At 37.1% G+C, this 15,159-nt stretch overlaps 1 protein-coding gene across 1 annotated transcript in view; it reads right to left on the bottom strand.

Annotated features, from left to right (window-relative positions):
* The window catches only part of LOC127454268 (carboxypeptidase Q-like), a 57,582-nt gene extending 42,423 nt beyond the window's left edge, over positions 1-15,159 (bottom strand). The window contains exons 1-4 of the mRNA XM_051721358.1: positions 15,091-15,159; positions 13,298-13,751; positions 11,654-11,861; positions 8,655-8,862 (exon numbers count right to left, since the gene is read on the bottom strand). Coding sequence (XP_051577318.1) covers positions 8,655-8,862; positions 11,654-11,861; positions 13,298-13,751 — 870 coding nt within the window. The 5' untranslated portion in view covers positions 15,091-15,159. The remainder of the gene's footprint in view (positions 1-8,654; positions 8,863-11,653; positions 11,862-13,297; positions 13,752-15,090) is intronic.

Below are 15,159 nucleotides of genomic sequence, written 5' to 3'. Positions count from 1 at the left end.
GAATGCTCAATCCCAGGTATGTTGTTCCCTTCAAAATCATAAGACAAATCACTCCAGTATCATTCCGTCTTCAACTGCCCACTAACTGCAAACGCTGGGTTCAGTGCGAAGTCTTGTTTTTGTCCCGGATAACGTTTCTGAGCGTTTTTCCATATTAGTCTGCCTGTGTTTGAACTTCTGCCTGTTATTGTCATTCTGAATCACTGCTGCCTGCCTTTTGACTTTGATCTGTTCCTGGATATACTCTTTGTGATTGTTTTCTGCCTGCCTCGACCCTCTGCCTGTTTTTTGACCATGATTATTGGATTCGCCTGCGTTGCTGTATATTTTGTATACTAACCTCTGCCTGTTGTATATTCTCTGTGACTTTACAAGTAAAGCTGAAAATGGATCTAACTTCTGGTTCTCCTGAGTCTATGTTACAAGCACAGTCTGCACGGACTGTCCTTATTTTCCAGATTTTCTTGACACATGGACAGTCTTCGTCTGTGCGCATCATCGGCGCATGCGCCTGCCAATGACTGCACTAAAAGAGTATCACATAGCAGTCGTACTGCGCATACAAAGATGTTTGCACTGTATGCGCTCACGGTCAAAAGAGTATACTTTGAAAGACTCAGTACTTGACTGTGGGGGGCGATCTGGAACATGGAAATACGAAGTATACCCAAGCCTTTAGCAGTGACTAAAAAATTTCTTACTCGCAAATAATTTTGAGTTTCATATCATGTACATTTTAAGTTTGATTCTGATGTCACTGAAAGTGGTGATGTCCAAATGGGTGAGTTGGTTTAGTTTTTAATAAGTACCTATTAAGGTAAATTTGTGGATCGGTTGTAAACATGATAAGAACCAATCATTGTGCTTTGGAGGCACTGCCTACTTTCACCTGTATTTTGCGGTTACCCTTCTCATATTCACGCCACACTTTGGGACATCAATGAGAACACAATGAGCTCAAGAGAGACAAAGGTGACAAAACATTTCTCATTCAATTATTTTGAGGAGGCACTGCCTCCCTTGTCTCCTCTGAGAAAATTCCCCTGGTAGAGATGTCACCTTAAGGTTTTTGAGATACTTGAGTATTTTACCTAGATAAATTGTGGATAAACTAAACACTGCTTCAAAATTCATATAAAAAAATAGGTGTTAAAATAAAAGGAAAAAGGCCTTTCTAGTGGAACATCTGTAATTTAGAAACAATAGAAGGATTCTGCAGAGTAGAAGGCTTTTTCACAATTAATAAGATGTTTATGATTTTAACACACCAACGATATTTTACTTCCAAAAACAAAGCTTTATCAATTTCCTATATAAACTGTAAATGCTTCACTTTCTCCCCACACGCAATTACATCAGTGGATGCCTCCAATTTTAAATTGTTTTGACAGTTAATTTTTTATGAGAAGCTTTAACCGCATACTAAACCACACATTCAAGATACAGTGTAATGTTGCTTAATATCAAATTCATCTTCTTAAGAATCCTGACGATGTATGATGAACAGATGTTAAACATTCATTGGGGATAATACATGTGATTCAGATTCATTTTCATGTAAGGTTCTTACAAATAGCATGCTTTTTTATATAAAGCATTGACTTTTATTCTTTTCAGTAAACCAATGTAACAGAGATTTAGAATGCAGCTCCGCTCTTTTTGACATAGAAATTATATTAATCGGAACGACTGAAGTAATAAATTTCACGTTTCGTAATTAACTTTGTCCGTAATTTAAAAGAATCACATTTAATTTCCATTTCAAAGCTCTTACTGAAATTCAAAGGGGTCAGTCTGCTTTTGGAAGTTGAGCTCATACAGTTACTCTCAGACTACAGATGACGATGATGAAGATTTCCAAGGTTATTTCTAGGGAAATATAAAAGCCATAACCATCTGTTGTTTTACAAAAAAAAAAAAAAAAAAAAAAAAAAAAAGATCAAAAGCAGAGAAAGGAAGGAATCAAACGAAAGTAAAAAATAAAAACAGAGAAAAGAGACTCAGATGTGCATTGCAGGAATTAATGGGAGACTGAAAGTAGAACAAACAGAGCTGGTGAGCTATGATTTCTTCACTGGCGGCCCTGTCTCCGCTCTAGCGGTGTTGAATACATATTACATTCCAATTTAAAATGCAAGTGAATGCTACTGATTTTCACAAAATTGAGAATTCTTTATTATTTATATTTAATTTATTTTTGCATTATATTTAATGCATCATAGTCTAGTATCTAAATATTGTATATAGCATTATTTTATTCTTAACTACGTTCCATGCCTTTTCACTTTGTTGGTCTTTGGTGATATAAGTTCCTCTTTTACTTGTTCCCACTGGAGGTTTAATGGAGGAAACTCTGTGCGCAGCAGGGATGGGCGATACCACTTATTTTCTTTTCAATCTCAAGTTCAGTCAATATCATCGATACCAATACTAATAGCGTTACCTCTATTAAATTGATTTTTTTTTTATTTTTGGGATAAAATGGTTACTTTTAAATATTATTATTAGTCATAATTAATATATATATATATATATATATATATATATATATATACACACACATTTATGGGCCTATACAGAAAATTATTCTTTTTTGTTTACCTTATGAAAATTGACCATGGTTAGTAACCATAGTTTAACTGTGGTATTTAGTTAAACCACAGTTACCACAAAATTAACAATGGTAACTACAATATTACTGTAGTAAAACCATGGTTATTTTTCATATTTATTTGTATTTTTTATTAACAACAATTACAGAACATGATCAATTTACAATTTACTTAATTTAAATATACTTGTAACAAACATCACACAACCCCATTAAGTGTCACCTTTAGATTTGTCGTTATTTAGTGTGAATTAACTCAGCTGTTTCCCTGAACAAACGCTATGATGGCGCAAGCACTTTCTGTGACTGCTTCTTTCTGTATTTATGCCCATTAAGATGAGCGGAAGAAGGAATAGTTCCCATCCTGCGCAAGTATTTGCTAATATAATCCCTTTTTTTCGCTTTGAAGCTTATGATTAATGTTCAGGTAACCTAACAAAACAATTTCAAAGGATGCACCGCTTTCCCTTTGCCGTGTCACTTGAGAAACGCCATAAACACAAGCTTTTCATATTTGCAATACCTCTAGCACTGCATTGTTCTTAACTGCTGAATCAAATTTGTCGCCTTTCAACATTGTTATTATGTGTAGGGAACATTGGCCAAGACAGTAATCCTGAAGTCTGAAAGGAGCCCCGCGTCTTTTGCGATTAGGGTGTTCAGTTTATCAGACCATCCTTAGTTTCAGATGTCAATAACAAAATATGCTGTCAGGCAGAAAAAGCATGATAAACAAATCATCGGAAAAATATTTTGTGAACAACCAATGATGAAAAATTATACATCATCGCAAAGATGAGGAGGTGAATGATCAGCTGTGTTACAGCACCACTTGCATTTCAGATATGTGTTAGGGATGTGCATGAGTAATCGAGTTCTCCTTCTGCACCAGCTAGTTGACTATTAAAAACAATACTAAAATATTGCAAATTGATTTTGAATGAACACTTTTAGCAGGGACTTAGAGCAAACAGAGCCTGAATGACAGGCTTTCAAAGACAGGATAAAAAAAAATTATGTTCATTATAAGATTATAAAAATATACAATGTTATTTATTTATTATTTGAGCAGGGTGATATGGCTACAAAAATTATATCTCTGTATTTTTCAGCTTACAGACGATATTCAATACATATCTCAATAATTATGTATCTGAAATGGCATTATAGAAGTGTTTTTTTTTTGTTTGTTTGTTTTATCAGAGGAACCATCATTTTAACCAAACAGACATTGTAGCCAAATATACTAAAAATGTTGAATACATAAAATAAAAATCGAAAAATAATGAAGGCATGTTTTTCACAGTTTTTCACTGAATTGGGGAACGATATTTAATCATTTTCACCAATACAACAATACAGTAATACAAATAATAAAGAGCAATATTTACCTACATATGTTTACTAAAAAAAAATTTGTGAAGAACAGAATGAGCAAAAACTACAAGTTCCCTCACTTTTTTGAGCCCAGTTGAATTTTATTATTATACAGTACAATACTGTATGATTATTATTATTATGAGGCTTATATTTGTTTTGTACAACAGTAATATATTTTTGTTGTATTTACTCAACCTGGAGCTTTTATTTTGGCAGAACACTGAAAGTCCAGGGTGTATTTGAAAGTTTGTAGTTATAAAAGACGTTATTCAAGGCTTCCCATGTTCCTGATGTTTGTTCCCCCCATTCTTGCTAGATCGGGATTCGAAAGTATGTGTTCATCTGCTCCAGGCAGCCAAGTCATGGCCACATTTAATAAACCAGCTCTCTTCTCAGGCCTGTTCCATCTCTGCCACTGTGGGGGAGGATGACACTGGATGTGCAATTACTGCAGACAGGACCAGCTACACCCCGTCCAGCACAACACAGCACAGGACAACACTGTGAGACAGTACAGCTCAATACAGCACAAAGGAATGCTGTGTAAGGCATCAAAGCTAATTAAAACAGAATGGGCTGTGACATGCTGTAACCCCAGGACACATCCTACACAACAATACAACATCACAACTGCAGGACTGCATAACCACAGTGCAACACTCTAAGAAGCACACAGGAAATGGTGCGTGCACAGTAATTTAGAACTACGTGACTGTCAGTTTATTGGTAAGACATTGCAGAAGTGTATTGTCATTTAGAATGCACAATACATCAACAGCAAAGTTGGTTTAGGGACAGGCAAAATTACCAACCAATATTTCATTACCAGCTTTCAGTTGAAGGCCAACAAACTGTAGCAAAGAATTTGATTCAAGAAGACAAAAACATCTGTTTTGTAAAAGTGTTGTACTATTGTATGAGGAACTAGATTTTTACACGGAAACGTAAGGTTTTGCTTGCCCATGCAAAACTCGCCGCCACAGTACTAGGATGCTATGGGAGGTTGCCAGGGCGCTGCTATTAGGTTGTTAGGGTGTTCTGGTTGGTTGCTTACTGGACCGAGAAAAAAAAGAGCCTACAGTCAAGTCTCTATGATATTCTGGTTCCTAGATATGGTTTGGGTCCTTCCATCAATGCAAGTCTATAGGATTTTCACCCGTTTTATCATCCGCCAGACTAAAAGCCTCAGTCACCATTCACTTTCATGGTATGGAAAGAAGATGCAATTAAAGTGAATGGTGACTGAGGCTGTCATCTCCTTTTGTCCTCCATGGAAAAAAGAAAATCATTTGGATTTGGAATGATATGAGGGTGAATAAATGAATACAGAATTTACATTTTTGGTAGAATAATCCCTTTTACCAATACATAGAGAAGCTTTTCAGCGGGAAACCTGTAGTCATGCCGTCTTCATTCTTGGTTAGTTGTCAGTTAGCAGATGCTCTTTTTCCAATGTGACCTAAAGCATAATTACTTCTAGATTAAGTGCCTTGTTAAAGGGCACAATGTGATACGTTTGTCTTTAATGCCAGAAGTTTCCCTTTTAGCAGTTCATTTATTAATGAGAAATGAGTCCGTATAAGCTGCCCATGGTGTGGGCAGCGACATTGTGGGAGAGCTTTTTTTTAATACCAAGTAAAAATGTTTCCCCTGCAGTCAGGCATTAGGTTGACATGTGGACACGCAACCTGTCACACTATTGTTATGCCTGCCTTCAAATCTATGCAACCCATGCATACACACAAACATCCTGAACCATAGCTTTCAGCCTTCTCTTTCTGTCACACACACAAACACACACACACACTTGGGTTCCTAATCAAAGTCATCAGTAGTCTCCTTTTCTGCAGATGGTAAAATACGAAACGAGCAAGAACACACCAGACTGGTGACAGACAGGAAGTTGAAACACCTATATAATCTCACATTCACCTTAAACAAAGTCTATGGCTATAAAAATGTTGGAGGGAACCCAGGACATTCTTTTCTGTATTTAAAAGATACAACATGCCATTTCTAAAATCTTGAGATTAGAAATAATGGTAACTCCTTACAATAAGGTTGTATTTGTTAACATAAGTAAATGCATGAACTGTCACAGTTTGCAGAGAATCAGGACCCAAACGCAGAGTAAAAACCAAGGGAATTTATTCAAACCCAAAAAATGCAAAAATGAACAAAAACCACCCCGTAGGGGAAAACAATGTCAAGGCTGCAAACTCACTGAAGCTGGGCTGGGGGCAGACGAACTGTGTCCAGGACCAACCAGAACTGAAAGACAAGAAACTGGACCGACTTGAGACTGACATGAAACATTGAACAAGACGAACTCGCACTGGACAGCACCCACGAGGCGACTCATAGGGAGAGAAATCAAACAGGTTAACAGACGGCAGGTGTGACTAATAAACTAATAATGGGCAAACAAGGAGCATAAAAACACATCATTAACATACATAAGATGTAGTCACAACCACTTGCACGAAAAACTCTCAAACACGTCAGGTTTGCATTCGACCCGTGTGTGTCAAAAGACATTAGCCATCATTCCTGCTATTCAGTCTCATGACTCAATGAGCTCACAGACAGGAAATTACCTCTTAGTACTTCTAATCACACTCAGTTTATTAGAATGTCAATGGTAAATATAGGTCCCCGCTGAAACGCTACACCACCAAATCAGATATTAATAGGCAACACTGACTGCCATTGAGCACTTCACCCAAAGTAATCCAAGAGAATTGGGAAGGCAAACTTGACTCCTAAGAGGAAATGGGAACTCACTAATAACGACGTTACTTGGCCAGTATGAAATTATTCTTAATCGACTTCTCAAAATCTTCTTCTGTCACACATAATCACTAAATATAGTTTGAGGAAGTTGAGGGAAGACACAATTTGCCACCTTGCAAAGTTAAAGGCCTGTTTCCTCTTATTGGGTTTTTCACTGATATTCAAAATCCAAACGAACCTGTTTAGTCAGCAAACCTGCAGCCTTCCATCCTGCTTAGATTATGAGTAGTTCAGAGGATGAGAGAGGAACAAATCCAGCTTTCTGAGTACTTGTGCAAGTATGTATGTCTGTGAGGGTATTGAAAAGTGCTTCTCAACCGGTTTTGCTTCAGGATGCAGATTTTACATTGAAATCTCGATTGGCGACCCAACACATTACCAAATTTTTTTTGTTTTACAAAAGTAAACAAAAATGTCTCAAAAATTAAACATTGAAATGTATTAATGTTACAATTAATTGGATAGTATGTTTATTTTATTTTACTTTATTTATTTATTTACTTATTTTAATTCAATGAGCATAAATTAAAGCAGTACAACAGATACTACTATTATGTATAAGTTCTTCACAATTTAAATAATACATAATACTTTTTTCACATTACAGTAATGTGAATAAAATGTCTTGCAGTACATAGTCACAAGAATGTGTGGTGGGGGGAGGGGGAATTAATTGTCATTATGTAAAAAAAAAAAAACCTAATGGTCCTAAAAATAGGCTTCATTTTTTAAGCAAAATATAATCTCTTATTTATTTCATGTTCTTGACAGGTATAATGAGATTCACCCTATAATGTCTATAAAACAATATAGCATCAGTTTCTTTGTGAGGCCTCAGTTCCTCACTGTCTGTATTTCTCTCTTTCCAATGTGGATGAGTCCATGTATCGGAGTATAAGAGATGACAGAACACTCAAGCTGAATGCTTCTATTAAAATCTAAGACTGTAGAAAGGTTCTTTTTCCATTCACACTTAATCATACTGAATCTTTCACCCCCTCATATAGAAAACATTAACAGGGAAGAGTGCTGAAAATAAAACGTCTGCACAGCATAGCTTTAGAACTGATAGAGAGGGCAGCACAGTCATAGGAACAGAAAATTTTCCCTAACGAGTCTCTAATTAGATATAAGCTGGCAGTGGATGCTGGACAGATGTATGATGATCAGTCAGAGGGGCCACGGTGTTAGCTGGGTAGCTGAGGAATCCTCTATTTCTGCCCTATTCTGACTATAATTGGTGGTGAGGCAGGAGAAACCTTATTTGTTTTACTTAGAAGCAGTTTCCGTTCCATAAACACCAGCATTAACACATCAAGGGCAACAGCAAGCAGATTTCTATAACTGGTTCCCTGTCCTGCTGAGTAGCTGAGTAGTCAAACACATGTGAGATTGACCACTACATCGTATCCAATTGCATCCGATTGCAATGGAACCTGACTATTTTGGAACACTCTACATAGGCAGCAGCTCATATACGCATTAATTTAAATCCGACCATATATGGATACACACTGTGCTAATCAAAATTAAATTAAATTAAATTAAAAATAAAGTAAAATAAAATATTTTCTATGTTTTTTTTAACACAAGATTTGAAACTCCTCGTTTTTTACCAAACAACTGCCTTTAACCAGACTTCCTCAGATGTGAAGAGTAGCCTATTCTAAAAGGTATTGAGACTTAAACAAAAAGACTTATTAAAAAGCTTATGGACATTTAAAGCATTAAAAACTTGTTTGGAAATATGTTGTACTGTCTAACTGCTCTTCAGCCCTTGAACGAAAGCAATTGCAGGTTGTTAAGAGTACATGGGGCAGGCATTGTGAGCTCAATTACAGTACAACACAGCATATTCAGAGCCACATACCTGTTCAGGATGCTTACTGCCTGTGATTTCAGCCACAGTGTTGAAAGAGTCAACATCTGGCAGTGTCTGGGCCCCCATAGTCAGACGCACCACTATCCTCTGGCCTCTGCGGGTCATCCTGCTCATCATCTGGGCATCCTCAACAGTGATGCAGGCTGTGGGGATCTGAGGCACTCCAGGCTGGTACCACTGCCAGCCTGTGTGGGGGCTTAAAACAACACAATGGTAGAGCTTAAAACACTACCACATACTTTAAAATGTTTTAGGAAATATATTTTTTAATATTTTCTTTTTGGAAGTGTCATTCTATGAGCAACAACAAATTTCTAGAGTGTCTGTTTTTAAAGGTACTGTAAAGTTCATATGTATTATAATCTTTTTAGAATACAATATGTGAGGCTGTGGGGACACTCAGCTGGCCCCGAATTGGGCTAATCAGCCGGGAGGGGAATAAAGACTAGCCGGAGGCACCAGTTCAAGGGAGAGAGAGACGCACACGGCCTCGTTGTATGTGTGTCTGTGTTTGTTTTTGTTTGTTTTATGTTGAGTTTTATCATTAAACTTTACTTTGACTGTTTAGCCGGTTCCCACCTCCTCCTTGCCCACCTTTATTGCATTCCCAATGAAAAAATAAAATTAAATAAAAATTAAACGAGACAGCCTCACTGACGTATGCGGCCGACAAATGCAACCTCCGGAGGACACAGCCTTCCAAACGAGACACAGGCTTTGAGTCTCGTTCAGCAAAATGAACGAATCTTTATTCAAGTCATTTCGTTCATTTAAGAAGAATTAAATTAAAATGTTACATTTTCAATAGCCAAATCCCACCCAACACATCTACTTACGCAAACTTTGTTTATAGTCCCAATAAGGAAAAATTGATAATGCAGCCAAGGACAAATTATGAGAAACAGAAATGATTAGTTCACCTCTGGAATCTTCTTGTCCAAGTCTTTTGTCTTATGACAGCCATATGTGCATAGCGTATATGCGTGACAAAAGAACGAACGACTCGGACCAGAAGACTCGAGAGGTGAACTAATCATTTCTGTTTCCTGTGTGAGCAATACATAGCGTATACAGCTGTCACGTGACAAAAGAACGCACGACTCGGACTAAAAGAGTCGAGAGGTGAACTAATCATTTACAGCACTTATGCGCTTTTCACGTAACAAACGAACGGAGATTGCGCAATACACATGCGGCCAACACAAAATGAACGAATCACTCTCTGAGACTACTCGTTTTTCTGAGTCACATAAACGATTCATTCAAAATTAACGAATTGTTCATGAACGACCCATCACCAGAGGACACTCGGCCGGCCCTGAATCAGGCTAATCAGCCAGAAGAGATATAAAGACTAGCCGGAGGTGCCAATTCAAGGGAGAGAGAGACGCACGTGGCCGCGCTGCATGTGTGTCTGTGTTTGTTTATGTTTGTTTTATGTTGAGTTTTATCATTAAACTTTATTTTGACTGTTTATCCGGTTCCACCTCCTCCTTGCCCACCTTACCTCGTTACCATTTAAATATAGGAAGAAACTGTCACAGGACTAAATTGACAGAGTTTAACAACTCTTCTTAAAGTTATTTTAAATATTTAATTGTTTAATATATAAAATGTATATGTAATATGTAAAATGAGTAAATGAGTAAAAGTCATGACAGGATGACATTTTAAGTTCAGTTAAAAAGTACATTAATCCAACTTTAAAAAAGCAATGCAAACTTGCGTTCTACAAACACATCTCTTTTTACAGTATTAATAATCAGTAATATATATAATAAAAAGTAATAATGTTCAAAATGCCACCTATAGTAATTTGTATTTCACTCTATTTAATACATTTTCATTTATGGACTATGTTGGAAAAACACTTCATTTACAGGACAGCTCCAAATTTGCTCAATATATTCACATTTTGAATCTATTTTTATCTGAAGCAACATAGTGGACCATTTCTGGTGCTTAACTGTCAAAAACAAAAACAAAAGCATTTAGAGAGAGAGAAATGTTATGTAAAATAAGTAAAAATTATAATTCTACCTTTTAAGGAATTAATAGGCATACTTGGTCAAAAATAATAACGCTATTATTTATGTCGTACAATGTGTCTTGGACTAATTAAATTGTGTAGTGTGACTGTGTTGAATTTCTTTGAATTGCAAATTCAGTAAATTCCACTTCCTTTCATTCTAATTCAAATTCAAATGAAACGTCCTGTGGGGCGTGGCCAACTCAATTCGAATTCCAACTCATGAATTGAAAGGGAGTTAATTCTGAAATTTAGAATTTTGCACAACCCTGGTAACAATATCATAATTTTCAACTTCAGCATGTCACTTAGCTCTGGACAGCTCAAAGGCCACCTGTTCCTGCAATGAGTGTACTATAAATCACTTTTAAAGGGATAGTTCACCCAAAAATGAAAACTCTCTCATCATTTACTCATCCTCATGCCATCCCAGATGTGAATGACTTTCTTTCTTCTGCAGAACACAAATTAAGATTATAGAAGAATATTTCAGTTCTGTAGGTCCATACAATGCAAGTGAATGGTGATCAGACCTTTGAAGCTCCAAAAAGGAGATAAAGTCAGCATAAACATAATCCATACTCCAGTGGTTTAATCAATGTCTTCTGAAGCGATCCAGCCAGTTTGAGTGAGAATAGACCAAAATGAAACTTCTTTTTCACTGTACATATTGCCATTGCAGTCTCTATGCACAATCATGATTTCAAGCTTGATTACACTTCCTAGTACTTGACGCATGCACAGAGCACTAGGTGGCTCAATAGGAAGTGTCAAGATTTAAAAAGGAGTTACATTTTGGTCTGTTTTCAACCAAAACCAACTGGATCGCTTCTGAATATATAGATTTATCTACCAGAGTCGTATATATTACTTTTGTGCTGCCTTTAACTCCTTTTTGGAGCTTTAAAGTCCTGATCACCATTCACTTGCATTGTATGGATGGTGGGACAGTTCTAACCTGTTGATGGAGAATGGAGTGACTGAACGGATAAGAGAGGCAACAGCTCCAAATTTAGCTGCCTCTGAAGCCCCTGAAATTCGATAGGCTACAGTCTCCCCATAGCTGACAAATGGCTGGTTATACACAACAATTTTCCCTTTAGCCTCACTCGCTCTTTTCTTCAGCTCTTCAAACGAGTCCACCACCATTACCTCTGCCTCTATACCTACCAGAAGAACATATGAACTGGTCAAATATGCAGGTATTTAAAACACCAAAGAGATCCTAATCTTAACACTAAGGTTTTAGACAGACAGTGGGGTCCATATCTGCTGAAAATACCAGCATTGCTGATCACAAGCTTATGTTGTGTTTTAAGTGGTTATCCCCCCCATGGGATGCTGCCATGCTGGTGTCTCAACAAGGCTTTTAAACTAGCTTTAAGGAATATTCCGGGTTCAATACAAGTTAAGCTCACTTGACAGCATTTGTGGCATAATACTGATTACCACAAAAAATAATTTCAACTCGTTCCTCCTTTTCTTTAAAAAAGCAAAAATCGTGGTTACAGTGAGGCACTTACAATGGAAGTGAATGGGGCCAATGTTTGGAGGTTTAAAGACAGAAATGTGAAGCTTATCCACAATATTCTCAGCGAGTCCACTGTATTTCGCTAGGTGGGCAGAATTTCCGGTTGGCTAGCAGAGGTGTGATTGGTTGGCGTTTTGTGTGTAGCAAAACACCTTTGCCACTGCTTGCTTGCATGTCATGTGGTTAGATTCTTGCTTTTTAAATGTTGTAAAATGTCTCAAAATTTCCTGGACAATGTGTGCAATTAATGGTTATCAAGCAAAACTAAAGTTTTATCTAAAACAGCAATGTTATGATCAGAAACAAATCGCAAAGCACAGCGCTCCAGTCCCAGATGCTGCTTCTTCCATCAGCTGCCTACAGAAGGATTGATTTAGGAACATCTGTTTGAAAAAGCTTGGAATAATTTGTTTGTGTGCTCCTTCCACTTTATTGGTAAGAAGTCAATGGCGGGGATTACTTATATTATCCACCGTTACGGCCCGGCTGCGATAGATGTCCAGAAACGGAGCGCAATGAATTACATAAACGATAGCGTTATTGTGCTGACAGGTGTGTGTACATGTGCTGAAAGTTCATTAGACATTTTGAGAGTTTGTTCATTATACTTTTAAAACAGTGAGTATTTTAACGTTTACAGATTGGCCCCATTATCTTCCGATGTAAGTGCCTCACTGTAACCACGATTAATATTGGGGGTTTTTAAAGGAGAGGCAAGTCAAAATAATTTTTTGTGGTAATCAATATTATGCCACAAATGCTGTTGACTGAGCTTACCTTGGATTGATCTCAGAATATTCCTTTAACAAACTTCATCAGAAAGACCAAGCAAATTTGTGGAATTGGCCACGTTAGCTCGTTTATAGAAAAGGTCAGATATCCATGCTTCCATTGAAGCACATGAGAAGCTCTTTAGAACATTTTTAAATCTTGCTGGTTAACATGGATTATCAGGTATACAGTCAGTAAAGCAAATGTGGGGCATATGAAATACTAAGAAATTCCGAAATTAATTGTTCAAATCAACAATTTGGACCCCACTGTATTACTAAATGGACTGCGACTACTAACCTCCAGATGGAGTTCCTACACTACTACCCAGCCCTAGTATGGCTAGAGTGTGGTTTCTTGGTAGAAGCATTACTGCGCACTCCTCCCCCCGCACCCAGTGAGGGATCTTCACCGGTTCTAGATGCACATTCTCCAGTCCGTCCTGTGTCAGGGCATTGTACATGTACTTAATGGCCAGGTCCAGATTTTCCGAGCCACTGACTCTGTGTCCAATAGTGTCAGTGAAATTAGCCAGTCTCTCAAAGGAACGATTCTGGGCTCTACCATAAACTGCTAGATCTATGATTTGCTGAGCAATGTCAGAGTACTTAGAAATCTCTCTGGATATCTCTGAAAGGGGTTTGCTGTCATAATTGTGAGGTCTAGAGTGAGACTGCAGAAAACAGCTGATGAAGAGAAGAGTCAGCAGTGCCAGTCTCATGAAGTTATGACCTCTGCTTTTATTGCCAGTCATCTGAAAAGCACATGAGAGATACAGTTAAACACCTCTACATTTACAATCATACACTGATCAGCTACAACATTAAAACAACCTGCCTAATATTGTGTTTGTGTAATACCATTCTGAGATGGTATTCTTCTCACCACAATTGTACAGAGCGGTTATCTGAGTTAACGTAGACTTTGTCAGTTTGAACCAGTTTGGCCATTCTCCTTTGACCTTTCTCATCAACAAGGCATTTCCATCCGCAGAACTGCCGCTCACTGGATGTTTTTTGTTTTTGGCACCACTCGGAGTAAATTCTAGAGACTGTTGTGTGTGAAAATCCCAGGAGATCAGCAGCTACAGATATACTCAAACCAGCCCATCTGGCACCAACAATCATCCATGCGATTATCTAATCAGCCAGTTGTGTGGTAGCAGTGCATAAAATCATGCGAATACAGGTCAGGAGCTTCAGTTAATGTTCACATCAACCATCAGAATGGGGAAAAATGTGATCTCAGTGATTTTTGTACCGTGGCATGATTGTTGGTGCCAGACAGACTGGTTTGAGTATTTCTGTAACTGCTGATCTCCTGGGATTTTCACTCAAAAAAGTCTCTAGAATTTACTCCGAATGGTGCCAAAAACAAAAAACATCCAGTGAGCGGCAGTTCTGACAAAGTGTACGGTAACTCAGATAACCGCTCTGTACAATTGTGGTTAGCAGTTGGCGCTGTTTTGGCAGCACAAGGGGGACCTACACAATATCAGGCATGTTGTGGATGATCGGTGTGTGTATATATATATATATATATATATATATATATATATATATAGTGTGTGTGTGTGTGTGTGTGTGTGTGTGTGTGTTATTCTAATGTATTGATAATTATCAGTATATATACAGGGCTAATTATCAATACATTTGAAATTTTTTAAGTAATATATCAATTTAAAAATGATCTCATAAAAGATATATCTCAAAACACTTCTAAAATAAATAGTCTCGGTCCTTTAGACATGAATGCAGTTCAACTGGTTTCAAAAAATTTCATTTCCTTGACTTCAACAACTGATTTATCAGTCATTTCTGAATAATAAAAAAAAAAAAAAAACAAACAAAAAAACATATACACATATACAGTCAATTCAATAATAATCTAAAAAGTTGGTGTAACTAAATCTAAAAACACAGAAAACTGTTTGATATTTTGCAACTAAGAAAAGAAAGACAAAAACGCCTCATTCTTGGTTTTGGGGAAAGATATAAAAATAGTTTTAGGCTATATATTGGAATTGTAAAAAATTTTGAAATGCTATTTTAAATGTACCGGTATGTTTTACAGTGAAAGTAAACTGCACGTACCTTGAAAACATTGGGCTTTCATCTGACTACGGCAAGCGCACTGGGACATTAAATAAACGCGTTTAAAAT

This window comes from Myxocyprinus asiaticus, chromosome 16 (genome assembly GCF_019703515.2).
Source record: "Myxocyprinus asiaticus isolate MX2 ecotype Aquarium Trade chromosome 16, UBuf_Myxa_2, whole genome shotgun sequence".
Taxonomy (NCBI): domain Eukaryota; kingdom Metazoa; phylum Chordata; class Actinopteri; order Cypriniformes; family Catostomidae; genus Myxocyprinus; species Myxocyprinus asiaticus.
The sequence above is the reverse complement of the archived record's forward strand: the minus strand, read 5'-3'. Positions and strand labels throughout refer to the sequence as shown.